The following is a 26,844-nucleotide window of genomic DNA, read 5'->3' on the forward strand; positions in this document are numbered from 1 at the left end:
AACATTGGCGGTCCCGCAAAGGAATATACCGCGGTGGTTGTTTTTTTCCCAGCTGGAAACAAAGAAATAAATAAAAAGACCGAGTGGAAGACCCTCCTCCTTCTCTCGCGCAGACGCACAGACACGGGCCTAGACAGATGTGACTGACAGGCTGCCGAGCCAATAAGAATTGCGCCTGTCGGTTGTCATTTTGAATGACAAGACAAATAGCCAATAGGCAGCGGTCTCATTTATGGCGGTACCAAAGAAGGGGAAAAGGGCGGCTGACCGAGGACCTCTTGCTTTTTTTGGACAAAATCAGGTAGTGGTCGCTGACCAATAGGATAGATTCAGGCGGGACTCTCTTTACGTTTTTATCGTATGATATGTGAGAGATGCGAATTCCACATAAACTTACCTTAAGTTGGTAGGCAGATGTGAATTGTACATTGTGTGACTGTCAAACGCTGAAATGACGCTGAAAGTTAATACATTATGAATTTAATTATCAATATTTTGTTTAATAATCACTTTTTCTTTTCTTTTTTTTTTTTTTTTTACAATATGCAGTATGCAATATGCATTTAATCTTCCCAACACGTTTCTAAATGTAAAACTAATAATTACCAAAGAGGCAAATTAATTAGCGTCATTTGATCTCAATTAATTAAGTAACAATTTCGCTACTTTAGTTAGAGAGAAAAAAATTATAGAATTTAGGTGCTGTAGAACAGAAATAACCCAAACTTTTTATATTAGTTGCATCATTTTCTTTGCCGGCTTTTGATAATGTTGCTAATAGGTCCTACTATAGCTTACAAACCAACACTGTCCATATGATATTACACACACACAGCATGATGTATAATTGCACAGGCATTTTTGGGAAACACCTCCATTCCTCTTACATGCACGTGATCTTGCGTACTCTTCATCTCTGGCCGGTGGAGATTAAAGACATTTAGTTTGTCACAGTAATAATGGCTCCTCAGTATGCCCCCAGTCTCCGCTCAAGATTTCCTCTTGTGACCTTCCTGCTGGAAACCATCTTTATCCTACTGTTTGTCTTTTTTGTGAAAATTGAGCAGCATGAGCAGCGTGAGTCTGACAGTAAGCTTTTCATCCGCTCATATGCAGGTTAGTAAGTTTGATTTACATTTAAGCTGTGCTATGATTCTCAAGAGTTTAAACTTGCATTCATTGTTCAGCTTAAGGATAAACCCGAGGTTATTTATGAACAGCATCACATTATCTTTTGTAAACCTGCTATATTAATTTTGTATGTTTATGCATGCTAATGCAACAAAAGACTAGTCACATATTCAGCTCAGAAATTAATTCCTGGGCTTTTTTTAGAACCTTTAACATATCAAAACCAATTGCAAAATTAATATCCATATGAACGTATACTTAAAATTAATATGATTTGACTTTGTTTTGTTTGTAAATGTGTGCCACATTGCCGTTGGGGTGTGGGGCCACAACATCTCTGGTTTTGAATGATAAGAAGCATTTCTCCATCCAAGCAATTAAAAGACTGACCGCCAAGTGTTTGGAATTCATATTGCTTTTCATAAAATTACACATTGGCAATATTGGAAATGCAATCTTTCCTACAGAATTCCAAGATATTCATGTGATGATATTCATGGGGTTTGGATTCCTGGCCACGTTCCTTGTACGATATGGTTTCAGTGGATCAGGGTTTAACATGCTGTTAGCAGCCATGGCCATCCAGTGGGCCGTCTTGATGAATGGCTTCCTGCTGCCACAACGACACCACAGAAGAGAGATCTACATCAGTATGAAGAGGTACAGCTATACATTACAGGTCTTAGCAGATGCATTCTTACAAAAGCAACCCACAATGTGTAGATGTTAACGGCAATACACTGACAGCTGAGTAAGCCATTAGATTGAATATGAAACATTATCATAAAAAAAAAGTCAAAACATTTGCTCTGGTACATGTACTATGGAAAAACTATTGCATTTGTTCTTAAAAAAAATGATTTTCATAATCATGACAAGGGCTTACCTTTACTTTTGTTATTAATCTTTCATACCTTAAGATGGTAAAAAAGGTACAAAAGCTGTCACTGGAATAAAAAGGTTCTAATATGTACCATTTAGGGACTAATATGTAAACTTTTGGTACCGATGATATGTACCTTTGAAGTACTCATATGCACTCTTTAGGTACAAAGGTGTACGTTTTGAAAGGGTACTGCCTCAGTGACAGCTTTTGTGCCGTTTTTCTGAGAGTAAGTTTGACAGCACCACAACATCAAATGTTATGTGTGCTCTTCATGTAGTGTGATTGAGGCAGAGCTCTGTGCAGCATCCGCTCTGGTTGCAATGGGAGCGGTCCATGGGAAGATAAATCCTGTCCAGCTTTTACTAATGGCTCTGGTGGAGGTCACTGGATTTGTGATCAATCAGTGGATCCTGCGAACTCTGCTCCATGTAAGAGAAGTATTACTTTCCCTGATAAAAATAATCACTTTCACCCTACAGTATATTCACAAACTTTTATGTTTTATATATTTTATATATAACACATATATATTTATATATATGTGACCCTGGATCACAAAACCAGTCCCAAGACGCACAGGGTCGCCAAAAATCATCAAGATATTAAGTAAAGATCATGTTCCATGAAGATATTTTGTAAATTTCCTACCGTAAATGTATAAACCATTTATTTTTGTGAGCGAATGCAGCACAATTGCAAACATAAATGGACAACTTTAAAGGCGATTTTCTCAATGTTTTGATTTTTTTTGCACCTTCTGATTCCAGATTTTCAAATGGTTGTGTCTCGGCCAGATATTGTGAGATCCTAACAAACTATACATCAATGGAAAGCTTATTTATTCAACTTTGTATAAATCTCAGTTTCAAAAAATTGACCCATGTGACTGGTTTTGTGGTCCAGGTTCACATATAGCCTATGTGTGATATATGTATAACATTTATGTTATACATATATTTACAAACTTTTATTTTAGATGCAATTAATCGCGATTCATCAATTTTACAGCACTAATGAACATACTATTTTATTTAGACAGATTGAGTATTTTCATTCTGTACTAAGGCAACGATTGAAACTGTTCTCATGTTTCAGGCAGATCCACTGTACAGCATCATGATGCTGCATATCTTCGGAGCTCTTTTTGGTGTGATGGTGTCATGGGTGCTGCACAGAGAGGGAATCAATCCTAAACATGAGAAAGAAAGAATTGACCGTAGCACTGGCTTATTCGCAATGTTTGGTGAGTACAATAACAGTTATCTCTCAGACTCAGAAAATACCTCTAAACCAGCTTTCAGACTCCATAGTTGAGTGAATATTTAATGGCACCTGTGCTTATTTCATGCAATTAAAATGTATATTTTAAGCTAATTTACTGCTTCAAATTACTCCATCGGCTGCCTTTTTTATTCTTCCCACAAAGCAAAAAGCATTTAATAAAGCAAAAAGAGTTTTATATAGATTTATATCCCTCGAGCAAGAGTATGTTATGGCCACAGATTATTTACAATTTGTGTGATGCAGGCCTATTATATAATTATTGAGTTGATGTGTCATAGCTGTTACAGAAAATGTAACTACAATAGTGTATATATATATATATATATATATATAATATGCAGGCTCTGTAAAAGTGTTCGTCAAGGGCCATAAGGGACAGGGCCACATTGGATGTGTCCGAAATCGCCCCCTATACCCTCATTCACTATTGTCTACTCCACTAATATAGTCCACTTGAAGAAGTGAATGAAAACGAGTAAGTGAATACGGACACTGAGTATCATTTTAAACTTATAGCAAACTGGCAGCTCCAGTAATGATGAAAAGACTTATCTTGAACTCTGTCAAGGAAACCTGCTTGAATAAACACTTTTAAACAATTTAATAATCAATCAAAAAGGAATATACAGGTGCTGGTTATATAATTAGAATATCATCAAAAAGTTGATTTATTTCAGTAATTCCATTAAAAAAGTGAAATTTGGATATTATATTCATTCATTACACACAGACTGATAAATTTCAAGTGTTCATTCCTTTTAATTTTGATGATTATAACTGACAACTAATGAAAACCCCCAAATCAGTATCTCAGAAAATTTGAATATTGTGAAAAGGTTCAATATTGAAGACACCTGGTTCCACACTCTAACCAGCTGATTAACTCAAAACACCTGCAAAGGCCTTTAAATGGTCTCTCAGTCTAGTTCTGTAGGCCACACAATCATGGGGAAGACTGCTGACTTGACAGCTGTCCAAAAGACGACCATTGACATCTTGCACAAGGAGGGCAAGACACAAAAGGTCATTACTAAAGAGGCTGGCTGTTCACAGGGCTCTGTGTCCAAGCACATTAATAGAGAGGCAAAGGGAAGGAAAAGATGTGGTAGAAAAAAGTGTTCAAGCAATAGGGATAACCGCACCCTGGAGAGGATTGGGAAACAAACTGCATTCAAAAATGTGGGGGAGATTCACAAAGAGTGGACTGCAGCTGGAGTCAGTGCTTCAAGAACCACCATGCGCAGACGTATGCAAGACATGGGTTTCAGCTGTCGCATTCCTTGTGTCAAGCCACTCTTGAACAAGACACAGCGTCAGAAGCGTCTCGCCTGGGCTAAAGACAAAAAGGACTGGACTGCTGCTGAGTGGTCCAAAGTTATGTTCTCTGATGAAAGTAAATTTTGCATTTCCTTTGGAAAACAAAGGTCCCAGAGTCTGGAGGAAGAGAGAAGAGGCACAGAATCCACATTGCTTGAAGTCCAGTGTAAAGTTTCCACAGTCAGTGATGGTTTGGGGTGCCATGTCATCTGCTTGTGTTGGTCCACTGTGTTTTCTGAGGTCGAAGGTCAACGCAGCCGTCTACCAGGAAGTTATAGAGCACTTCATGCTTCCTGCTGCTGACCAACTTTATGGAGATGCAGATTTCATTTTCCAACAGGACTTGGCACCTGCACACAGTGCCAAAGCTACCAGTACCTGGTTTAAGGACCATGGTATCCCTGTTCTTATTTGCCCAGCAAACTCGCCTGACCTTAACCCTATAGAAAATCTATGGGGTATTGTGAGGAGGAAGATGCGATACGCCAGACCCAACAATGCAGAAGAGCTGAAGGCCACTATCAGAGCAACCTGGGCTCTCCTAACACCTGAGCAGTGCCACAGACTGATCGACTCCATGCCACGCCGCATTGCTGCAGTAATTCAGGCAAAAGAAGCCCAAACTAAGTATTGAGAGCTGTGCATGCTCATACTTTCCATGTTCATACTTCTCAGTTGGCCAACATTTCTAAAAATCCTTTTTTTGTATTGGTCTTAAAGGGTTAGTTCACCCAAAAATGACGAGAATACTCGCGCATGCGTCGTGGAAATCTCTTGAACTCTCGTCTCAGGCCCACAAGGAAGAAAAGGAATAGTCGAATAAAGTCGTTATTATGTTTTTTTTTTCGGGAAAAAAGTATTCTCGTCGCTTGATAAACTTATAGTTGAGCCACTGTAGGCACATGGAATATTTAAACATTTTCTTTAATGACTTTCTGGGCCGTCAAGTTTCATTCCCTCTGGCAGCTTATGTAGCAGTGATCCACCTCTCAGATTTAATCAAAAATATCTTCATTTGTGTTCCGAAGATGAACGAAGGTCTTACGGGGTTGGTACAGCATGGGGGTGAGTAATTAATGACTTAATTTTCATTTTTGGGTGAACTAACCCTTTAAGTAATATTCTAATTTTCGGAGATACTGAATTTGGGATTTTCATTAGTAGTCAGGTTTTAATCATCACAATTAAATGAAATAAACATTTGAAATATATCAGTCTGTGTGTAATGAACGAATATAATATCCAAGTTTAACTTTTTAAATGGAATTACTGAAATAAATAAAAATTTTGATGATATTCTAATTATATGACCAGCACCTGTATATGTATGATATTACGCTATAGCCACATTGGAACTGGATGGATGGATGATTCAGCTTTTCTGGCGAGATGCAGAAATTAATTCATCAGACTCTCACAGTGCATTATGGGTATTCTCTAGCCGTTCAGCGTAGGTCAGTTCTACGCTCATTATTGCGGTGCATTGTGGGATTGAATAAGTGCACTCGATAATGTCCACTATGGTTTCGGACACCACTACATATGGTGGTTCCCTCAAATAGTGCCCTATTTAAGAGCATAGGGAGAAATTTCAGACACAGCCTATGTGTAAACCTTAATTAACAATTTAATAATCAATTAAGAAGGAATGTATACGTGTAGCCTATAATATTACACTGTAGCCACATTGGAACAGCGGTTTGGAAAATGGATGGATGGATGATTCATCTACGGGCGCCATCTTTTGGTCAGACACGAGAATTATTCGGCCCGCGACTCTCACGGTGCATTATGGGTATTCTCCAGTCACTGAGCGTACATCAGTTATACACTCGTTATTGCAGTATTCTACATAGTGGGATTAGATAAGTGTATCGATAACGATCACTATGGTTTCGGACACCACTACAAATGGCTGTCCCCTCAAATAGTGCCTTATTTAAGAGTATAGGGGGAGATTTCAGACACAGCTAGTCACTTCTTTCCTAAATTAATCCTGAAAGTTGTGAACTAATCTGTTCAATAGGCTCAATGAATGATTCAGTGAGACGGTCAAAAAGACAGTCATTTGTCGCCACCTACTGGTGTAACTGTGTAACCTGCAGAAAGAGTAACTGAAAATCCCCAACATTGACAGTCTCTCTGGACCAAAGATAGACGAACAAAAGTCCCAGTGCTGCTGGATATCACAGCCCTTTTGAACGATGCTCACCCAATCAGATTCAACGACCAAAGTGTAATTATTTTATCTCTATATTTTAATTAAATCATGCACGGGGGACTGCCTCCCTTTCTCTCTTTCTCACAGGAACACTGTTTCTGTGGATGTTCTGGCCCAGTTTTAACTCGGCACTGGTGTCTCACAGGGAGAGAGAACTGAAACTCACTGTGATATATGGGACGTATCTGTCTCTGGCCGTCAGTGTTGTCATGGCGATGTCTGTTTCTATGCTCACCAGCTCCAAAGGAAAGATGAACATGGTGAGCGAATGTAGGAAGAAAATTCCCACATAGCAAACTCCCTAACAGTGTTGAAAACAATCATAACATAATACTCTGAAATCTGACACATCATCAAAGTATAATGGGTTGTGAACTCCATTTCATGTTGACTTTGTTAGGATCCAGTTTTTCAGATAATGGACTCATCATAAAGAGTATGATATCATGTTTTACAGGTTCATATCCAGAGCTCTGCCCTGTCTGGTGGCGTTGCCATTGGTGTTGCCATGACGGCAGTCCACGCGCCATGGATTGCAATGACGATTGGCTTCTGTGCCGCTCTCTTATCAGCCCTGGGATTCCAGTACATGAAGGTCAAGCCAAGTCAATCACAAAATTTTATACAATAACATATTCTTTTGACCCCCTCCATAAGTTAGGGTTAGCTAAAATGTAAAACCATATAAAAACATTAAACATTAATTGAAATAAAACATAAAGCTTAAATTAAACGGATTGTATTTCAGTATTTGTCATTTTTGTGTTTAAAGTTGAAGTACTAAAATAACTATAACTTAAAATGATAGATTTTCTGTTTTTCTCTTTCATTCAGGATCACATGTTGTTTGCTTTTGAGTGTCACGACACCTGCGGCGTCCTCAACGTGCACGCCATACCGGGAATCCTGGGATGGTTCGCGCATTTATTTATACGACTGGCCAGTACTGAAAGCACAATGTAAAGTGATTTTCACTTTTAGTCAATCATATGACGTGTGCATCCAAATAAATTGCATCAAATAAACCATAGAATAACAGTAAAAGCAATGACTACCGGCATAAAATGGCTGAGCTTTAGATGTTTTTCAGATCTTTTAATGTTGACTGAGTTGTATTTGTGTTCTCAGAGCTGTGAGGTTTGCTGTGTATCACATTTGTGTTCTCCTCATAACAGTGTGCATGAGTCTGGTGATGGGAACAGCTACAGGTACACCACTGATGAAGATCATTTGACAGATATTTCATTTCTTTGTGTTATGATTAAGATCAGAAAAGCACCTTCGGCTGTTTTAAACAGTTTTCCCTGTGCATGTATTGATACGCATTTCTGTCTGTGAGCTAATTTGTAATAGATTCAGATTCTTTTTAAAAAAAACACACAAAAAACACTGATGGTCAACTTTAGACATTCGACTAACTTAAGTAACTTTGCAACTACATGTCAACTAACTCCCATTAGAGTATTAGTAGACTGTCTGCTTAATATCTGATAAAGCTTTATTCTGATGCTCCTCAACAGACATTTAAGTGACTTTGCAAGGAAATGTAAACTTATTCTACTAACCTTGACCTAACAGTCCACTAATACTCTAATGTGAGTTAGTTGACATGTAGTTGCAAAGTTATAGTTTCTAGAATGTCTACTGGTGGACCTTCAAAGTAATCTTTTGTTATTTTGCACAACCCTTACTTATAAGTTTTGTGTTTTAGTTTTGCTAAGACAGACTAAACATACAACTTAACTTAAAATTTGCAGGACTTCTCCTTAAATGGAGTATCTGGAGACCCCAGCAGGACAGGAAGTGCTTTGATGACCAGGCATTCTGGGAGGTAAATGGTTTTGTTCATTCACAACAATATAAATATGGTGTCTACCATGACTAAACACCAATCCTTACTCTTGCTGTGTTTGCATTCATCTTTCATCATTTAAAGTGGGATTAATGTTATACTTATTAAAATATATATATATTAAACCTTAACTTATATTTCCAAACATGTTTGATTACTAATTATATATTTTTTCCTCTTGTAGTTTCCAAATTTGGTGGTACATGTATGAAGAACTTGTGGACACATCGAAAAGAGAACTCCAGGCATAAATGCAATTAACACAAAATGTATGCGTTTCAGAAGTCAGAGGTTGCTTACGTAAACAATTTACAATATAAAATGTCCTTAAATGGAAATCAGTATGTTTTCTAACTGACAAATCATACAAAACAACAACGGCAAAGAATTTTCCAAGCCTGTGGTTGGATTAAATTACTTCAGTGGAAGAAAGACACACAAAGAGTTTGTTTCATGACGATGGTAAGCGGATACCACAACACCAACTAATTTAATATATAAAAAATAACCCGATGGCAGTCAGTTCATTGGCTGTAGTCCATAAACCCGTTTTTCATCTGTATTTGAACATATTGAAAGAAAAAACACTGGCTCTGTACATATTTACAATAATTTTATTCATTTGAAACCCACAGTTGAATGAAGTTTAGCTACTTTTTGTCAGAAAGAGAGACATGGATTACATTAAAATGTTACATTCTTTTAGCATGTAGAAATCACAGAGCCTCTAATTTGTCAGTTGATAGACGAGTCAAAATCTGACTAACGTCACCTTATTCTCCCATAACCACTGAAATAATAAGAAATTGTGCTTTTTAAAAAACATTAAGATTTTTATACAACCCCTACATGCCCAAGCATACCAACAGAGAGTGACCTTAATGCTCCAGAACACAAAATATATAACCAGGGTTCCCACAGTCAAGGAAAATATGCTGTTTGGTTTTACTAGTAGCACAGAAATGAAACACTTCTTCTTTAAAAAAAAGTTGACAGTGAATGTACATGTTTCTGGTAAAGCTCAGCTCTAAGAAACTGCTCTTGCTCAATACAATCTCTGTAAAATAATTTTAAAAAATCTGTAATAATGAATGACTGAAAAAGGTATGGGAATCCATATAACATAATATATAAAAATCTTCCAAAAGTACAACATTGAATAAAGCGCTGTTGTAGTGATGTCAACTGACTGAAGGTTGAGCTAATATGACAGTACGCTGGTCTGACCAAACGTGAAATTTCAAGAGATTATGCATGAAAGTGATTCGATAGACACAAATTTGATGGCTTATGTAAAAAAAGCAAACTTATTCAAATGATAAAACATTAAAAATAGAAACACAGTGAATCACTCATTTTGGTTTATAAATGTTCCTGCTCAAAAACTCTCCCTGTTGCCGTCGCATAATATAACGTTACTATATTTTTTGTGAATCAATGTTTTCTTTCCTTTTGAGATCTCTGGAAAAGCCAGGCTGAAGATATTAGCTCTTATTGTGCACTTTTAATCTGAGAATACAACAATTTCTGTATGCTATGTCATTGTAATTCTATTGCATATATGTAATTTTTTAATGCAGAGTGAGGTCAAAACGTGTCCATTTTGACTGAAGAGTCTGGATTTGATTTGCATTTCTTGTGTGCAGCCATTGTGGCCACACAGGAAACAAGACAAGAAAGGAAGAAGGAATATTTTTAAGAACGGGAGTCGTCTGAGGGGTTGAAAAGTGGAGAGAAAGAAATAGCGAGTGCAAATAAGCAGCAATAAGTACAGAGGAATTGTTTGTTGATGGACTGTGGGATTTGATTGAAGGAAATGAAGCTTCACTGCCAGAGGTCCTCAGTTCGGCCAAACTTGAACACCAGACCACTGCAGGAGTGAAGGAGAATCACAAATCAGAGCTCAATCAAATTATTTTCAGTAATTTATTTTAATTTGCATGAATGCTCAAAATCTTAGATCTCTGGCGCAGGTACCGGTAATTACAGGCTGGTGCGATAGTTCATATATTCATAATATGTTTAAAAATTATTTGAATGCACTTTTAACGGGGCATTAGGCTTCCTAAAAAGTATTCTGAAGGCCATTTAAATGTCTTGTCACTAACAGAAGTTTAATAGCATCAGTAGAAAAAAATATTTCTTTTTAATTTACAGTTTCATTCTGTTTGAATCAGATAATATTGTCTCTCACAAATTACACAACTCATTTGTGTAATCAATCACTTAAAAATAATTATCTCCACATGGCAATTACATACAGTAAATTGTTTTAGTAAAAATAAAGGTAATAAAACTACAATATAGGTATAATATTGCACATAATTTATTAAATGTCCCTGTGGCCATTTGGTGAGAACGGTAGAAAAACAAGTTCATTATTGAACTAGATTTTTTTTACTGTATTTACTTCTTACATTAAACATTCTGAATTTATATATTTAAAGAAATTTCCACTTTTATTCAGCAAAGACACATTTAATTGATCAAAGGTGGCAGTAAAGACATTTATAATTATACAAAAGATTTATATTTTAAATAAATGCTGTTGTGTTTAACTTGCTTCTCAGTGAAGAATCATGAAAATATTAAGCATCAATTGTTTTCAACATAATAATAATAAATATTTCTTGAGCAGCAAACCAGCATATTTGAATGATTTCTGAAGGATCATGTGACACTGAAGACTGGAGTAATGATGCAGAAAATTCAGCTTTGATCTCAGGAATAAATTACATTATTTAACAATATTAGTTTTTACTGTATTTTTGATCAAATAAATGCAGCCTTGGTGAACAATAAAGACCTCTTTCGAAAACATTAAAAAAAAATCTTACCGACCCCAAACTTTTGCAAAGTTTATATATAGTGTATATATTATATTTATATATACACTATATATATATTTTTTTGTTTTTGTTTTGTGACAATATTTATATATTTGATATTTATAGTGAATATATTGTCAAAATACTGAGGTAAGAAAAAAAGGCCAATAAAATGATATCACCCAGCCCTGGCCAACGGGTAATGCAGAGACACATCAAACCTGTTCTGATGTGAGATTCTGTTCTCTCTATTTCCAAACTTACCCAAAGAAGATGAATGCATTCTGGAAGAAAACTGCAATACCAGGATACACTGACAGATCCTTCTTGTCTGTTTATTCATAAAAAAAGAAAAACTTAATTAGAAACTATATACAAGCAGAAACCTGAAACATCTTTTTCTATAAAAAGAAAAAACAAAGCAAAATCTTTCTTATTTCTTACCGGTCACAACAAAACCACCAAACAGAATCCACATAGAGGCGATGAGAGACCCGAACGCCAACATGAACCCGATGAAGAGCCAAACTCTGGCACCTACACAGACACACATTACATTTAATCATTTAACAGACTCTTTTATCCAAAGCGACTTACAAATGAGGAGAGCAATAGAAGCAATGAAATTAACAATAGGACAACAATAAGCAAGTGCTGTGACCCTTCCCAGTTTAGTCTAATGCAGTGTATGCAATTTTTTACTATTTAAAAAAAAATGTATTATAGATTTAAAAAAGGGTGTGTTCACACTTTGCATGTTTGGTTCGATTAAATTGAACCCTGGTGCAATTGCTCTGTTAGTGTGGTTCAATTGAATAACTGTGAACGCTGCCATTTGAACCCTGGTGTCACCAAACAAGAGGATCGAGACCGCTGAAAAGATGAGTCTCGGTCCACTTCTAAACCAACTCCGGTGTGGTCCGACTGAAATATGAACGTAACACAGACCAAAGACATGTAAATGAACCAAAAACAGGACATGATGTCACAAGATGCGACCCTAAAAAAGGACAAAATGCTCACGCATTTTTCTGATCTTAGTCGTTATGTTGCCCATCACAGTTCAGTACAGGCATCAGAACCGCGTATCCTCGCAGCAGATCTTCATCTGTGTGTGTGACCGGGGGATTCCTGCCACTGTTTTTCACTCATTCATAAACACATTTTATAATCTCTCCAATGGTTCTCAGCTGGTCAAAACACCACCACATGTAGGCTACGCACATACGATGAGCGCATTTAGCCCAGAACACAGCGTTGGTTTTGATGTTTGTTAAAGAGATAGTTCACCCAAAAATGAAAATTCTGTCAGTATTTACTCTCCCTCATGTTGTTCCAACCCCGTAAGACCTTCGTTCATCTTTGGAACACGAATTAAGAAATTTTTGATTAAATCTGAGAGCTGGATCACTCCTCCATAGGCTTCTAAGGGATTGACACTTGCCGGCCCTGAAAAGTTATTAAAGACATCGTTAAAATAGTCCAAGTGACTACAGTGGCTCAATCTTAAGTTTATCAAACGACGAGAATACTTTTTGTGCGCAAAAAAAACATAAATAACGACTTTATTTCAACTATTCATATCCTTTTCTGTGGGCCTCGAGTCAGTTCACGTAGTGTGATTGCGTAGAGCTACGTCACACGTAGGCTCACTATTGGCCGACACTGGTCATGTGTGTGATGCGTATGACGTACAACAACAGAAGCACTACGCTGTTACACTAGTGAACTGACTCGAGGCCCACAGAGAAGGAAATGAATAGTTGAAATAAAGTCGTTATTTTTGTTTGTTTTTTGCGCACAAAAGTATTCTAGTCGTTTGATAAACTTAAGATTGAGCCACTGTAGTCACTTAGACTATTTTAACGATGTCTTTAATAACTTTTGCGGGGAACAAGTTTCAATCCCTTAGAAGCCTATGGAGGAGTGATCCAGCTCTCAGATTTAATCAAAAATATCTTAATTCGTGTTCCGAAGATGAACGAAGGTCTTACGGCGTTGGAACAACATGAGGGAGAGTAAATACTGACAGAATTTTCATTTTTGGGTGAACTATCTCTTTAAGTTCTGTTGCAAAATACATATTTTTTTTTTATCTTTAGGTCCCGTCTTAAAAATGACAATGTGAACACAAAGCGAACCAGGAATTAATGTATTATTTTCTTTTTTGGTCCAGACCAAAATAACCAAGAGAAGAACACCCTAAAGGCACTTTTCAGTCATGTAGTATTACAATAACGTCAAAAAAAATTAATGATGCGAATGCAGCACTTACCAGTCTGTCCCAAGCAGCCCTCGCTGTAGCTGTCTCCCCTCACCTGGCCATTTGACACTGCGTTGATCCTGCATTCAAACAAAGACCCTTTAAAGCAAGTCATTCCACTTGACGGCCATCTTTGAAACTCCTCTCGGGCAGCTTCAGTATTTCAGTCATGCAAGTATGGGGAAACATCTCTAAAGCTGTTCACCAAGCTTATTATTAAATTTCACATTTTAAATCGCCAATGAATTCTGACAACAACTGTCTCAAATCCTGACAAAAGAACTGCATTTGAAGTCATAAGCGCGTGTCTCAAAACACTTTCCCCCATTCATTGTTATATAAGTGCACCGTCTTTGTATATCTAAAGTCTTTAATTGAAATCTAAAAAGTGAAAGTGAAACTCAACGGCGAGTTTAACAATGCAGTCATGGTGACGGAAGTCATTGCACAACCCTGCAGTTGAATCAAGGCTAAACAACAGGAAGAAACATCTAGGACAGTCTGACTGGCTGGACACAATGATAACAAGTGCTCTGTTCCCTTCATTAGAGGAAGCACCAACGAGTGCCAAGACAGAATCTGTACAGGTGTAACTCACATGAGGAAGGCTATAGTCGCTATAACCCCACAGGTATGATATGCGTGGTGGAACTCTTCCTCTTTAGGGTACATTATCGCTGCATCGATGATGATCCACCAGCCTGTGAAAAACTGCAGGTGTGCACAGTGTGAAAAGAAAGATCATTAGTTTGAGAATCACTGAATTTTTTGATAAAGTGCAGAGGAGAATTGATTTGATGTCATCAGGCAGACGTACCAGAACTCCGGCTGCGATGGAGGCGATGGTGTTTCTCTTCTCTCCCCAATCCACATTACACTCGCAATCGCCACATCTGATCCCATCCAGAAACCCCGACATGCTGCTGGTTTCACCTGATCATTCAAAGAAATACAGTTCTTTTGAGATGTTGTGCTAGTTTTCCTAGTAAAGATACTTATTCATATTACGTAATGAACAGGGCCATTTAGCTTAGGCTTTTATCCAAAGTGAATAACAAGTATTACAGTGACAATCTTGGACAAATAAATAGATATTTACTCAAAACACCATTCCTCATATCTATCTATCTGCTGCTTATGCTTTTAGTTATATATTATATATGAAAACGTTTTTTGCTGCTTAGTATTTTTATGGAAACCATGATGCAGTACCATTCAAAAGTGTTGGGTAAATAAAACAAATTAATAGTTTTATTCAGCAAGGTTGCATTAAATTCATCAAACGTACCAGTAAAGACATTTATGTTACAAAAGATTATATTTCAAATTCATGCTGTTCATTTCAACTTCCTATTTACTAATAAATTACATTTTACAATATATTGAAATAGAAAACAGGTATTTAAAATTGTAATAATATTTCACAATGGTGACTGGTGAGCATATGAGACTTATTTCAAAAACATTTTTAAAAACACAGGGGGAAGTGAGTGTTCACAAACCATTTTTAGCAGCAATCATAATAAATGTAATAAATCCCACTGTAACTGCGCAAATGCGGCGCAGCATCACTGACTGCGCACACGCAGAGCACACACGATCATCCCGAAACCAAACCCAAATAGCACACAAAAGGATTTCCATTTGTCATGTTTGCGACCAAAATCTGAATATTAACATAAGCGATATTTAACACAATAGTTCAAAACTACCTTCCGCTAATTTTCGGACGAAGCCGTCGAGTGTTAATGCTGAAAACATGTTTGATCTCTTATGTCCGGATGATTTCTTACCCATATTTGCTACATCACTGTTTATATAAAATATCGCGGATAAATACAAGCAGTGTTGGAGAATACCTCTTGAATGATTACAATATCACATGCTCTATAGCACAATAAATTCTTACCTGCACTTTTCTTGAGTTTTTCTTGTGGTTCGCAGTAAGTGGAGATAGACTCCGCAGTCTTCCGTCTCAAACAGTGGCTCTGAGCCGCACATGCGCAGTGCGCTCTTCATCATGCTAAGCACATAGACAGTAAAAGAAAGGCTAAGCACAATCTATCGAACAAAACGTGCACCAACTAAAGGTTTTACACCTAAATATGTGAACAGGACGTAAAATTACAAGCACAAAATTCTTTTTTTTAAGGACAGGTTGTAGAAAAAGTTATTCTACACGGAGCAGGTCGCCCCCTGAAGGGCCCCTATGTTGACATCACATGACCAGTTGTGCCCTGTCCAGTTTTGGGTAAGTTACTCTAAAAAGTAATTAACTACTAGTTTCAACCGAGTAATTATATTACTGTACTAATTAATTACTATCTCTAAAAAAATATTGGATTAGTTATTACTTTCTAAATCCCATATCAATGTCCTCGACCAGTTGAACCATACAAGGAAAACCATACAGAAAAATTAAGAGTAATCCTTTACTTTACTTTTCAGGGGAAAAGTAATTAAATTACAGTAAATAATTACTTAGTAAGAGTTACACTCAACACTGCTAATACAGTACTATTACTACTTTATAACAGTCAGTGCTCAAGGTGCTTTATAGAGCATACACATGAAATTACATTAAAACAAAGCAAGCAAACCAAAAACATTACACATAATTGCACTGTGAAATGTTTCCATTTAACACATAAACACATCAGAAAATGTGAATAGAACAGAAAAAGACTTTTTTGCAATACCTATAAAGATACCATTTTCAAACCTGGAAAAACTAAACTAAAATTGTAAAGACAATAAAACTTTTAGCCTTTTCAAACTATGATAAATTCTTTATAATATCTGAGTTTATTAGTGATGCTTGCATTACTATTGTTCATACTTAGTGTTCTGATAAAACTCCTAACTCTAAATATTAAACTAGGCCATACTGCTTGTGTGTGATAAATGATATATGAAATAGTTTGCTGAGGAGAGGGGTGCTAATGCTTTTCTTATTTATAAGACTTTCTCTGTCTCAAAAAAAAATATAGAGTGATAAGAATATCATAGTAACCACCCATAACACCATAGCATCATAGTAACACTCTAGGGTCTGTTTATAAATGATTTAACGCTCCAGTTGTCCTAAAGCCCAGCCATATACTAATTTAAATATTACCAGAGTGATCAGAATCATGTAATTAATTTCATTTTGACAGGGACCTGTTGTAATCTCCTCTCAGTTAATTCAGAAAGGACAGAGCATGTTCCACTGCTAAAATGAGTACGTATGAAGCATGATCACCATTCATTTTCTCACTTTAAATCAATCAAGTACTCACACATGGTTTATTTGAATCTTACACCGATGTTTTATTATTCATTTCTCTGAATCTATTGATATAACATAGGGGACCATAGTCATACATGCCTATCAAATCAGTCTCTGATTTGCTGCCTATAGTAGTTATTAGCTTTGCAAGTCAAGTTTAGTCACCTTTATTTATATAGCGCTTTTACAATGCAGATTGTTTCAAAGCAGCTTTACAGTGATATCAGGAAAATAATGCAACAGACTTTGTTTTGGCTGAACAGCAGCTCTAGAAGAAAATATGTCATTGTCCAGCCTAAATGAGTTCAGCGTTGATGCATTTCCGTTGTAAAAATCACTAGTTATTAATTTAATTATTTTATCTATACAGTAGCTCTGGAGAACTGTGATGTCATCGTCCAGTTCGGTTCAGTTCTCATCCAATTGAGTCAGTGCAGTCAAATTAATAATATTGTTGAATATTTGTATATGAAATATCCTGTTACACAGACAGTGATCCACAAACGAAAATGACCTAAACTAAACTGAAACCCAGGTCATCTGCACATAAATCATGGAATGATAAACTAGTCACCCTAATTGAAATTGGAGATATACAGCATAAAGCTCGAGTATGAAAGTCTAAAATGTTGTTTACATGTGATTAATATATTCTATAATTTGTAAAAAGAAATTACAGCATGGAACAATACAGAGTAAAAAAGTGGAAAAAGACTTGCTGAAGACTACATTAAGTGGCAAGGATTGGTTTTATGTGGTATGTTGTTCCCTTAAAGGACTTTAAGCAGTTTAAGAGCCACAGAGATGGAGAGCAAAATGACTCCTAACAGCCCGATGTACCCGTATGCACCACGCATCCTCTTAGCAGGATCTGAAACAGAGAAACAACACTGGTGGATGAGGGATACATACATCTCATATAATGTTTGAAAGAACCAGGGGTATTCAATTAAATTTCCAAGAGGTCCAGACAATACTTTTTGAAACAGTTATACATTTCCATCATGGCAGCCGCAGTACATTGTAAAAGAAAAATCCTAAACACTCAAAATAGTCATCAGAATTTTTACCAATATTTACAAAAAAAGTAAATATTTCTTCCAACTGGATATGAATATAAAAAGGTTAGATCAGATGTTTTATATTTATCTATTTTTATTTATTTATTTTTTACATTTAGACACCTAATTGTATGGCACATAGAAGGCCTTGGGACTGAGAAAACACAGGGGGTGCAGGTGGACCAATTTTATATTTTGCTCAAAGTAATAAACTACTAAAAACAAACAACGTACATAATCTAATAATCAAAACAAAGTTAACTAGTAATTTCTAAGTTTTTTGTCTACCCTTGCTATCTGTAAATAAATTTCCAAATTATAACATTGTTTATTATGAATTGCTCTTAATATGCTTATTAATAATGCTAAATGTATAAGGAGGAAAAAACTAAATGTCTAAAGACATTGTTAAAAACCTTTGTTTAGTAAACGGACGGAGTCTGTATGACGGATAAAAATAATTCTATTTGTTGCATTCTTGTTTTCTGCAGCATTTTAGCAAAACTATCTATTTTTCTGATCACTGTGACTCTGCTACTGTTGTTAAATTGACTGTGTCATCTGCAGCTCTTAATGTGACAGTTTATGTCTTTAATGGGAGAGAAAAGCAACGCGCATGGAGCGGAAAGGGCTTGAATGAAGAACATTTGGCTCTAGATAATCATATTAGAGGATGTAACGCCGAAAAAATCATTACCATAGACGACCCTGAGTGCTTGTGGAATGAACCGCTCCGTTGTTGATTTGATGCCCTGCTCACATTAAACTGTAAAAATGGTAAAATGGCACCAGGTGGAACCAAGCCAGTCTGCCATTTCAATACCACTGACCTAAACAATATATTGTTGTAACCTCCAAAAAGTTTGCAGACACAGAATTCATTGTTTTGTGTAACGGTTTTACAAAAACAATTTTCAAAAAAAAATTTAATAGATTTATTTATTGCTCTAACAATCAGTTTTATTTAAATGTATTTTGTCATCTTGCAAATGTGTACAGCGATTCAAAATGGATGAATATACATGTAATTTAAATCTATAATTTAATGCACAAATAAAAGCTATGCTTTTCACATTTGTACTCTGATTCAGAAACAGATGTGAATGTGCTTTTGCATTTACATTTACATTTATTCATTTAGCTGACGCTTTTATCCAAAGCGACTTACAATTGCTATATGTCAGAGGTCGCACGCCTCTGGAGCAACTAGGGGTTAAGTGTCTTGCTCAGGGACACATTGGTGTCTCACAGTGGATTCGAACCCGGGTCTCTCACACCAGAGGCATGTGTCTTATCCACTGCGCCATCACCACCATTTGCGATAACTTCTGAGAAACATGAGGCTTCTATATGTGCATTGTAAAGACTTACCACCCGTGTAGTAACCCCAGGCATAAGAGAATCTGCTCGTAATCCAGATGACTCCTAACACAGAGGCAACAAGCTGATATGGAGATAAAACATGCAAGATAAACAGAAGTGAACTGGGTGAGAGGGTTTTCATATGAGAGAAGGAGAGCACATGAAAAGAGACTAAATTGACATATACTTAGAGATTTACAGTGCACGTTTTACACACTTCCTTCTGCTACACCCTTGATAAAAGTCAAGGGTTTTGATCAAAGGCACAATGATGATAGATTATATATAAACCCTTGTGGAGTTTAAACAAACAACATTTCAGTTACAAGTCCATTTTAGTGTGAATTTGAATTGGCTACATCCACTTTAAACTCGATTTTGAATTGGAATAGCAGGAAGAGGAATTTCCTGAATTATGTTTAAAAGACCTTTTATAAACTCACAAACAAATTTTTCAACAAAACATGATTCATTTAGACTAATTCTGCCAATATTTTCTCTCATATGCAAGTTTTTTATTGCTCCAAACTGAGTTCAATACTGTCAACACGACAACCTCATCAAAACAGATTTAACAAAATGCCCACCAGAATGTTTGAGATGACATCAAAATTTGAGGCATTCCAGGGCATTATGCAACATTAATGTTCTATACAAATTCTTTCAAATTAATTAATGTTTTTTTTTTAATGTCATGTTTCAGGAAAAACTCCACGTGCTATATGATAACATTTTTAGAAGTAATTTAAATTGAACACATTAAATGCAATATTAAAAATCACATTTACAGCAGTTGCATGAGTTTCTTTGAATTTGCATTTTAAATGGCACACATTTCTGATACTCACAGGATACTCTAATGCAGCAATAGTCTGGAAGACCAGCCACTGTGGATACACCTCCAGTGTGTTCTGGTGCGCTCTCTGAATACAGTTGAAAAGTGGCTCCTTGTCACTGTACATGTTGGGATACTGTACACAAAACACGAGCGCATAAAACACATTAAACCGAAGCATCTGTCATAAAACATGCATAAATCAGAAATCAACGTTAACTACGCATCAGTAGTTTTACTTTTGGGAAATCTAATAGTATGCATTATATGTGAAGCCTCATCTTACTTTTATCCCATACTTCTTTCTTGCAGCACCAACTTGTAGCCCGAGATAGGCTAACATGACAAAACTATACATATATGTAAAAATCGCATAGCCAAAGTTGCCCGGAAGCACGTTCTCAATCGCCATTTTCAAATGCAATAGTCGGGACCTTGTTCCTCAAGCACTCGATATTCTCCTTTTATTTGAACTGGAAAAAATGCTCTATCATGCAGCTCACGTAACCTTGATTTATTTGTGTTAAAGGCGAGTGCCCTGGAGCACCAGGTAAATCTCGCGATAAAACGCGAGGTCTCGAGAGACAAATTAATATAACATTACTTATGAATAAAAATAAAAATAAACGACAAAAAACCTTACAGTCTATGCAAAAACACTATATGAAAGTATTTCCTAATCACAGGCTTAAATTACTCAAGTCTTGATGTCCTCAAGTGTGTTAAAATAAATACTTAAATGTGTTGCATGGATTTTTTCTTTCCACTATTCTGAAAAAACAATAAACCAAAATCACATTAAAGTAAAACGTAAAAAAATAAACAAAAACGTTATTATGTATGGATTTCCCAAGTGGTGCTTCTCGAATTTTCCAAATCCCCGATGACGTCAGTGGGTTTCGTTTGAATAAATAAAACGGTCTCTCTGCACACGAGCCACTTCACGCGCTGTAGCAGAACCACTCGCGAGAAATCATCTACGGCTGATACAGCTATCAAGATCCTTTGTTTCGAGAAATTGCCATTTCACTGAAAAGGACACACATACGAGGGAATAAACATTTGTTTATTTCACAGCTTTTTGTGTTGGAGTTCAAACTGTCTCAGTTTTGAACTCACTCGAGGCGTATCGCGTGATATAACGTTACCTAACGAAAAGAGTTTTCCTCATAACGTTAGAGTCTGCTGTTGGATCAAGTAATTTTGACGGTAAGTTACAGCTAAATGTCGCTTATAGCATATCTAATTTATGCTATTTATTCAAAACACTTCAACAAAAAAACGTTATATATCTATATATCACAACAGTAAATATTAGATAGTGAACGGTTCATTATCGTTACAGATTTATCAATATATGGATTGTGACATTGGATTCTGTCAAAGTGATGTTATATTAACGTTGGTTTTCAGTTTCTTACGGAATGTTCTAGATTCGAGATTGTGTAATTTGATTGACAGGAGGGGGCGGAGACATCATCTGACCTACTTTCAGTTCTAGAACATTCTCATTCGACGTTGCTCGAGTCATTACTGATTTCTTTGTTCTCTTCGTCAACTTTTATTAGAAAATAAATGTCCTAAATTATGATTTGAATATAAGTTTAACGAATATATATCACCATACGACCCAGTTAATTAGTCACATTAAGACAATTATTTTGTATTATAACGTTTTCTGAAGTAAGCATAAGGCATATGTAGTAATTTGCATGTATTTTTCCAAAATAGAAATCTGTAATTAGATAAAGCCAAGTTAACAATTTCAAGTTTCTTTAGAGATTTAAATTTCTATCAGAAATTGCTGTCAACAGCCAGAAAAAAGCCCTTATTTTTTTAGGAATAAATGCTATATCAACCAAGCAAATTATATTTGAACAAAACACTTTGTAAAAACCTTCATAATATGAATTAACCCTGAATAGTTTGGTGGCGCCTTTACAGACGTGTATTGTAACTGAAATGTACAGACACAAATAGATGAAGTGTGAGAAAATAATCACTTAAATTATTACATTTTTCACTTGTTATGGTAGCAAAATAAACAAGTCTCACCAAAAGTGTTCGGAATCCATCCACTCTGCTGAATGGTTGTCTACAAATTATCAGTTTGATTTTTTAAATTTTTTTAGATTTACATGCATTATGGTTCCCGCATCATAAAAACATGGAAAACGCAGGGAATTTTAAAATTGTGATTTCCGGGTTAGGAAAAAATCATGGTTCCAGGTTAACCAAATTCACATGCAGCAGATTAAGCAAAATTGAATGTGAACTTATTGATTTAACTGGTATTCATGAGTAATGTCGAATGCTTTGTGTTTGTAGGTTTGATCATGAAGCAGGAAGCCAGCCCTAGGCGTGAGCGTGTGAAGTCCATCTTTGATCAGGAAGCTCCATCGGGTCGCAGCTCCTCTCGCTCCAGCAGCGACAGTGACAGCGACAGCTCGTACTCCAGCAGCAGAGGAAGCCGTTCCTCTCGCCGGTCACGGAGCTCGTCCTCCGACAGTGACTCCTCCTCACGCTCGCGTTCCCATTCCCGCTCCCGTTCCCGCTCTCATCCACGCTGCTCCGGCCGCTCCCGCTGCCGCCACACACACCATTCTCCTCCTCGCCGCTACCGTGCTCGCTCTCGCTCATACAGCCCTACTCCCCAGAGTTCCTCCCGCAGACGCTACCATCGCCACAGTCCTTCTCCATCTCCCTACAGCTACTCCAGACGCACCAGGCGTTCCCGCTCCCGCTCTCGCAGCCGTTCTCCAGTCTACTGGAGAGGAAGTAGGTTTGTGGGGCGGTACCGGTGCCGTTTCTCCCGCTCACCCAAGAACTCCAGAGCAAACAGAAGCCGCTCTCGAAGCCGTGAACGCTCTGCCATCCGCCTTAGCCTTGAGGGTAAGATCAGCTTCACATCTTTTTGGAATATGCTACATGGAAAACAAAAGCAGAATTAGAATATATTTAGCAGCTATTTTCCATACATAACTGTTTATGGTGGCCACAGCTGTAAATAACCTAAATGTCAGTCTGCTCCATCATTTAGTTGTAGAACACTTGGAATACACTGTACGAGTCGTATGGATGACCTTTTAAAATAATAATGGTAGTAATAATAATTATTTCATATATATTTATATATTTTTATAAATAATTCTGTATAATTTTAAAAAATATTAAATTTTCTGTATAATAGTAATAATCCATTACAAATATATATATATTTATATAATATAATGCTTATGTAAACTTATAAAATATTTAAATACTATTATGTTTAATAATAATTAAAAATAAACTTCTATGAAAACAAGTTTTAATCTTATGCAATTTTGCTTCTTTAGTAATTGTCTCGAATGTAAAGATGTTTAGTATCTTATTGACAAAGAGACAAAAATAAAAGTTACGAAAATTATTTATATATATATATATATATTAATGGCATCCAAAAATCTCCCACAGAGAAGAGGTATCTGTTGGAAGTCGCCAAAGCAAATGCTGCCAGGATTCTGGGAGTGCAGAACTTAGAGCTGCCAGCTAGTCTGAAGGAGGAGGAGAAGAGGAGGTCTTCATCAGATAGAGAGGAAAGGTTGAGGGCTGACCTGGCAACACAGAACACTCTAACACAGGTGAGCCACACACACACACACACACGACTGTAGACATGTGACTAACACACACAGTGTTTGTTAGAATTCTGTAATGTTGCATGAACGTCCTGAACGAAATTCCAGCTAATTTCTCCAGTAAGATTCTCATCTGTACTGTTAAATCTGATCTTGGGACGTTGACTAACCCATTGAAACGGGTCTTTTTAAACTGTGATTGCGCGCTGTACTTACCCAACCTGGGTCACCATGTAATCTGTCTCCTCAGACATGAATGATTTTGCCTGATGGATTTAATGGAATGATCAACAGCTCATGTCCGGATTAGGTAACGGTACACGTTAAAGAGTATGTACTTGTGTGTGTGTGTGTTTGTGTTTGTGTGTGTGAATGAATGAGCTCATGGCTATTATTCCTCTCACTGTATTGAGGAGCTGTATTTAGCTTCAATTGCATTGTTTTTTTTTGTATCGTTTCTGTTCCTGTAGAGCTGAAACTCCTCCACCCTTTGGACAAAGAGGGAGAGAGGGGGAGGTCACATGACTTGAATGACACCAGCTTTAAGTCTTATATGCACAACTGCGAAGGTTAAGTAACCGTGTATGATGTCAGCGGTAGCCTTGTGTTGAACAAAAACAGACCACATGCATTAGATTGACCTCACATAGAGCCGAGCCACTTTCAGCCACAACACTTGTACAACAAGTTTGTGGTCAGTAAAATGGGATTTTTTTTTTTTTCTTCAAAGAAATTAATATTTTTATTTAGCAAGGATGCATTAAATTTATCAGTAGTGAAAGTAAGGACATTTTATAATGTTACAAAAGATTTCTAATTCAAGTAATTGCTGTTCTTTTGAACTTTCTATTCATCAAAGAATCTTGAGAAATTCATCACGGTTCCCACAAAAATATTAAGCAGCACAACATTGATAACCAGTAATGTTTCTTGAGCACCTAATCATCACAGGAATAAATTACATTTTAAAGTATATTAGAATAGAAAGCAATTATTTTAAAATTAATATTACTATTTTTACTGTATTGTTTTATATCAAAATAAACGAAGCAACTTTTCAAAAACATTACAAAAATCTTACCAACCCCAAACTTTTGAACAGAAGTGTACTTACCGCTATAAGAACTACAGGAAATGACTTATTTGTTGATGGTTGAACTGGGTTGTCATTTTCCAGAATCTTCCTCTGTTCACTGTGCGTGAAGACCAGACAGAGCTCATTCTACGGTGATGGATGGGGGTTTGGAAATATATACTCATCATTTTAATAATTTTTTGGCTTTGTTCATAAGCATCAAAAATCCAAATTATTATTGTTTTTTTGACCAAGTCAGTGCCGTTTAGTGGCTTGTATAATGCAAAAAAAAGTGTAGTAATAAATACATTTTTTACAAAGGCATCAATTTGTAAAATTAATTTTTTTGTTTGCTTTTCGGTTTGAATAATTCAGGTTTTTTTATATATATATTATATTTGTTTTAATTTATTTACATGAAGTGAAAAACTGAAAAACTTCACACGCTGTGGATGCATGAATTTGTAAATCACGATGCTGTAGGAGCATTCATTTTATTACTTGCAAAGTGACAATGCAGATTTATGAAACATTCATTGGAAATGGGTGCAGTGTGAACAAAGCCTTGTGTATAGATTTTCGTTTTTGCTTGTAAAAATACTATTGAAAATGTAAACCGGTATTACGCCATGATGAATGGTGTTTTTGATGTCAGACTGATTAGAAGGGCAGCACTGGCATTACAGTCTCTCCAGTTTGCTGCTTTTGCATGACTAGAGCCCAGGGTGAGGGCGTCTCATTTAGAGCTGAAAACCATGTGACACTGAAGGGAGGTTTATATCAAGACAACAGTGTGGTCAATATCCTTTTCCCTTTTTCTTTGCCTTTAGGTAAACGGTGTTGCTACTGATGATGGTGAGGCAGTGACTTCTCCGACATCACCCAAGACGAAGCCAATTGCCTTCAGCCTCAATGTAAGTTCATGAAACCTTAGACAAAAATGATGATTGTTAGAACAAACTGAAATATTGAAGTTGATCATACCTCTTTACATTCACAGAATGCCGTTGCGAAACCTTCAAACAGCCCGACGCTTCATGACAGTAAGGTAACATCAAGAGCCGACAGTGTAGCGGACAGGAAGCCATATGGACAGTGGGTCCCCTTCGGCAAATACTCTTCTAAAAAATAAACACAGATTCAACAATGGTGTAAAAAGACTGTAAATAGTTTGTGTAATGAACACTTGGGTCGGGGTGGGTAATCTGGGACTTGGGAGCATCTGAATTCATCATAAATGTTTTCTTTCAGATGTAAAGTTGGTTTTATTGGAAGAAGGCAAGATGTCAAACAGGTGGGAAATATTGTGTACATATTGGTGTTTTTGTGCTGTACTTTGGATATTTCTGAATAAAGAATGCAGAAAAATTCTGTGTGCATTTTTTCTCTCTCCAGAAATTGTATTAAATTTTACCTTAAGTTATGAATGACGTTCCAATTTAGTTGAAAGTTAGTTCAAAAACAATATTGCAGTATACAGTTAAAAAACAACAACAATATAATGACATGTAAAGTGGAGATGCATTTTGATCTGAAATAAATAGCCATAAATCTCAAAAGGACAAACCACTCCAATAATATCACCTGGTACAGTATTTACAGAATTGCTCATTTGTTTTTAGCACAAACTTTAGATCCATAATATAGATTTTTTTTAAAAAAATGCAGGGTAAGGGACTTGGATAAAACTTAGAACATGTCTGGGGTTATTTTAATGAACGACTTATTTATAAGAACATGAAGGCTATTCTTAGGCTTGATATTGATTTCAAGCACATTTCGAATACATTTTTTTCTAAATTGTCAAAATCATAATATATTCTGGTGTGAAATGTGAC

General features: G+C 36.4%; 4 protein-coding genes across 6 annotated transcripts; 2 read left to right on the forward strand and 2 right to left on the reverse strand.

Annotated features, from left to right (window-relative positions):
• The first annotated feature begins 37 nt into the window (after positions 1 to 37).
• rhd (Rh blood group, D antigen) lies at positions 38 to 11,333 on the forward strand. Its single transcript, XM_077196896.1, has 10 exons — positions 38 to 1,116; positions 1,599 to 1,791; positions 2,295 to 2,445; positions 3,113 to 3,260; positions 6,927 to 7,099; positions 7,297 to 7,434; positions 7,674 to 7,798; positions 7,968 to 8,047; positions 8,597 to 8,670; positions 8,876 to 11,333. Exons 1-10 carry the CDS (start codon positions 960 to 962, stop codon positions 8,900 to 8,902), a joined length of 1,266 nt encoding a protein of 421 aa, XP_077053011.1. The 5' UTR covers positions 38 to 959; the 3' UTR covers positions 8,903 to 11,333.
• On the reverse strand, positions 9,292 to 15,809 carry tmem50a (transmembrane protein 50A). Its single transcript, XM_077196901.1, has 7 exons — positions 15,692 to 15,809; positions 14,600 to 14,715; positions 14,381 to 14,493; positions 13,795 to 13,862; positions 11,964 to 12,056; positions 11,784 to 11,850; positions 9,292 to 10,561 (listed from the first exon to the last, which is right to left on the reverse strand). The coding sequence occupies exons 2-7, from the start codon at positions 14,699 to 14,701 to the stop codon at positions 10,516 to 10,518; spliced, it is 489 nt and encodes a 162-aa protein (XP_077053016.1). The 5' UTR covers positions 14,702 to 14,715; positions 15,692 to 15,809; the 3' UTR covers positions 9,292 to 10,515.
• Positions 15,810 to 17,069: 1,260 nt separating this feature from the next.
• On the reverse strand, positions 17,070 to 20,888 carry mgst3b (microsomal glutathione S-transferase 3b). Its single transcript, XM_077196903.1, has 4 exons — positions 20,598 to 20,888; positions 20,325 to 20,447; positions 19,486 to 19,558; positions 17,070 to 17,924 (listed from the first exon to the last, which is right to left on the reverse strand). Exons 1-4 carry the CDS (start codon positions 20,721 to 20,723, stop codon positions 17,824 to 17,826), a joined length of 423 nt encoding a protein of 140 aa, XP_077053018.1. The 5' UTR covers positions 20,724 to 20,888; the 3' UTR covers positions 17,070 to 17,823.
• A 353-nt stretch (positions 20,889 to 21,241) lies between these two features.
• Positions 21,242 to 26,374, forward strand: rsrp1 (arginine/serine-rich protein 1). 3 transcript variants are annotated; one of them, XR_013190680.1, is made up of 5 exons: positions 21,242 to 21,520; positions 22,640 to 23,203; positions 23,768 to 24,241; positions 25,837 to 25,920; positions 26,007 to 26,139. XR_013190680.1 is itself a non-coding variant. In XM_077196897.1 (5 exons), the coding sequence occupies exons 2-5, from the start codon at positions 22,648 to 22,650 to the stop codon at positions 26,136 to 26,138; spliced, it is 939 nt and encodes a 312-aa protein (XP_077053012.1). In that variant the 5' UTR covers positions 21,242 to 21,520; positions 22,640 to 22,647; the 3' UTR covers positions 26,139 to 26,374. The 3 variants fall into 3 exon arrangements, 1 of the variants encoding a protein (XP_077053012.1); XM_077196897.1 differs by having other exon boundaries at positions 23,768 to 23,934; positions 26,007 to 26,374; XR_013190679.1 differs by lacking the exons at positions 25,837 to 25,920; positions 26,007 to 26,139 and adding an exon at positions 24,402 to 24,824.
• The last annotated feature ends 470 nt before the right edge of the window (positions 26,375 to 26,844 follow it).

Source organism: Siphateles boraxobius, unplaced genomic scaffold, assembly GCF_051911475.1.
Source record: "Siphateles boraxobius isolate OS27281-9 unplaced genomic scaffold, OSU_SipBor_1 37, whole genome shotgun sequence".
In the NCBI taxonomy this organism is placed as follows: Eukaryota; Metazoa; Chordata; class Actinopteri; order Cypriniformes; family Leuciscidae; genus Siphateles; species Siphateles boraxobius.

Bases quoted from the DNA above. Each gene is read 5' to 3' on its own strand.
- mgst3b (XM_077196903.1), bottom strand. From the start codon at position 20,723: ATGGCGATTGAGAACGTGCTTCCGGGCAACTTTGGCTATGCGATTTTT. The intron at 20,448-20,597 runs GTAAGATGAGGC...TTTTGTGTACAG, and splicing joins GAAAGAAGTATGGGATAAAA to TATCCCAACATGTACAGTGA. The intron at 19,559-20,324 runs GTGAGTATCAGA...TCTCCATATCAG, and splicing joins TTGCTGCATTAGAGTATCCT to CTTGTTGCCTCTGTGTTAGG.
- rsrp1 (XM_077196897.1), top strand. From the start codon at position 22,648: ATGAAGCAGGAAGCCAGCCCTAGGCGTGAGCGTGTGAAGTCCATCTTT. The intron at 23,204-23,767 runs GTAAGATCAGCT...AATCTCCCACAG, and splicing joins CATCCGCCTTAGCCTTGAGG to AGAAGAGGTATCTGTTGGAA. The intron at 23,935-25,836 runs GTGAGCCACACA...CTTTGCCTTTAG, and splicing joins CACAGAACACTCTAACACAG to GTAAACGGTGTTGCTACTGA.
- rhd (XM_077196896.1), top strand. From the start codon at position 960: ATGGCTCCTCAGTATGCCCCCAGTCTCCGCTCAAGATTTCCTCTTGTG. The intron at 2,446-3,112 runs GTAAGAGAAGTA...CTCATGTTTCAG, and splicing joins TCCTGCGAACTCTGCTCCAT to GCAGATCCACTGTACAGCAT. The intron at 7,100-7,296 runs GTGAGCGAATGT...CATGTTTTACAG, and splicing joins CCAAAGGAAAGATGAACATG to GTTCATATCCAGAGCTCTGC.
- tmem50a (XM_077196901.1), bottom strand. From the start codon at position 14,701: ATGTCGGGGTTTCTGGATGGGATCAGATGTGGCGATTGCGAGTGTAAT. The intron at 14,494-14,599 runs GTACGTCTGCCT...GCACACCTGCAG, and splicing joins CCATCGCAGCCGGAGTTCTG to TTTTTCACAGGCTGGTGGAT. The intron at 12,057-13,794 runs GTAAGTGCTGCA...GTGTCTGTGTAG, and splicing joins GGGCTGCTTGGGACAGACTG to GTGCCAGAGTTTGGCTCTTC.